At 63.5% G+C, this 1,161-nt stretch overlaps 1 protein-coding gene across 1 annotated transcript in view; it reads left to right on the plus strand.

Moving 5' to 3' along the window:
* Positions 1-51: 51 nt before the first annotated feature.
* LOC113217550 (uncharacterized) overlaps positions 52-1,161 on the plus strand; it is an 11,807-nt gene continuing 10,697 nt past the window's right edge. The window contains exon 1 of the mRNA XM_026437499.2: positions 52-504. Within this exon, the coding sequence (XP_026293284.2) occupies positions 111-504 (394 nt within the window). The 5' untranslated portion in view covers positions 52-110. The remainder of the gene's footprint in view (positions 505-1,161) is intronic.

Raw genomic sequence — 1,161 nt, forward strand, 5'->3', positions numbered from 1 at the left:
CCCCCTCCCCCTCCCCCGCAGGCCGCGGTCCTGTTGCTTTCCGACGAACAGCGGAAACCGCGTCGGCTCCAACTCCAGTCGCCGGCGGACGCTGCCCTGGGCTCATCAGCATGATTTCCCTGACGGCCGGCACGGCCGCCAGCCTGGCGAAGATCGCCCCGCCGCGCGCCGCGACACACGTCGCCGACGAGAGGAAGGGCAAGAGGGCCAAGAAGAAGGAGAAGAAGGCCAAGAAGGCGGACCCCCCTGAGGAGCAGGAAGGCGAGGGAGGGAAGGAGCCCAAGAGGAAGGCGAAGCTGTGCCGCTGTGTCACCTGCCGTCAGAGGCCATCCTCCAACATGGACACCACCGCCTGGACCCTGGTCCTCTTCCTCTGGATCTACATCCTCTACTGCGCCGTCGGCCTGCCTACCCAGTCCGTGCTCGGACAGATGTCCCTCATCCTCGCCCTGGTCGTCGTGGCGTGGTGCTTCGGACGGTCCCGGCTGGAGGGCCAGGGGGACGGTGAGTGTGGCCAGGGTCCCCTCCCCGTCTGGTTGGGTCCGCGGGTCACTGTCGGGGTCGGGCCCGGGTCCGCGCGCACCAGTACCACCTGTTGGGCAGGGCTCCGTAACTTATCATAACACGAACGAAGGTTAGTTACTCAACGTAACACCTGTAATGGTCAGGAACAATGAGCAGGAATAGGCTTTCGCAGATTTACAAAACGCTTTGAAATCCAAAATTACAAATTATGTCGTCAATTTACTAAAATATTTTACTCAGTGTCCGTTTGACTTTTTCCACGCCCCTCCCTCCCTGCCTCCGCGAGGTACCCCCACGGTGCGCTACGCCCCGCCCCCAGCTCGCCCCCAGCCCCACTGTGTCAGTAAGGCAGTGAGGAGGATCGGCTTCGTGATATCGACCGGACGGACGCGGGGGGCGCGGCCTAGAGCGGGCCCTGTGGTGGGGCGGGGCGAAGGGCGCTTGGGGCTCGCGCGCGACCGCCACCCCCACCGCCCTCTGGTCTCTAGCGGGCCAGGGTCAGGAGCGCCATGTGTGACCCTGATCCTAATTGAAGGTCAGGCGTTCTCTCTTCTGGAATCCATCGCGCATCGCACAGTTCGGGCGCGAAACGTCGCATCAAGGCCATGAACAAGGCTATCCAGACCATACCGCGCC

This window comes from Frankliniella occidentalis, unplaced genomic scaffold (assembly GCF_000697945.3).
Source record: "Frankliniella occidentalis isolate FOCC.00 unplaced genomic scaffold, Focc_3.1 Scaffold75, whole genome shotgun sequence".
Taxonomy (NCBI): domain Eukaryota; kingdom Metazoa; phylum Arthropoda; class Insecta; order Thysanoptera; family Thripidae; genus Frankliniella; species Frankliniella occidentalis.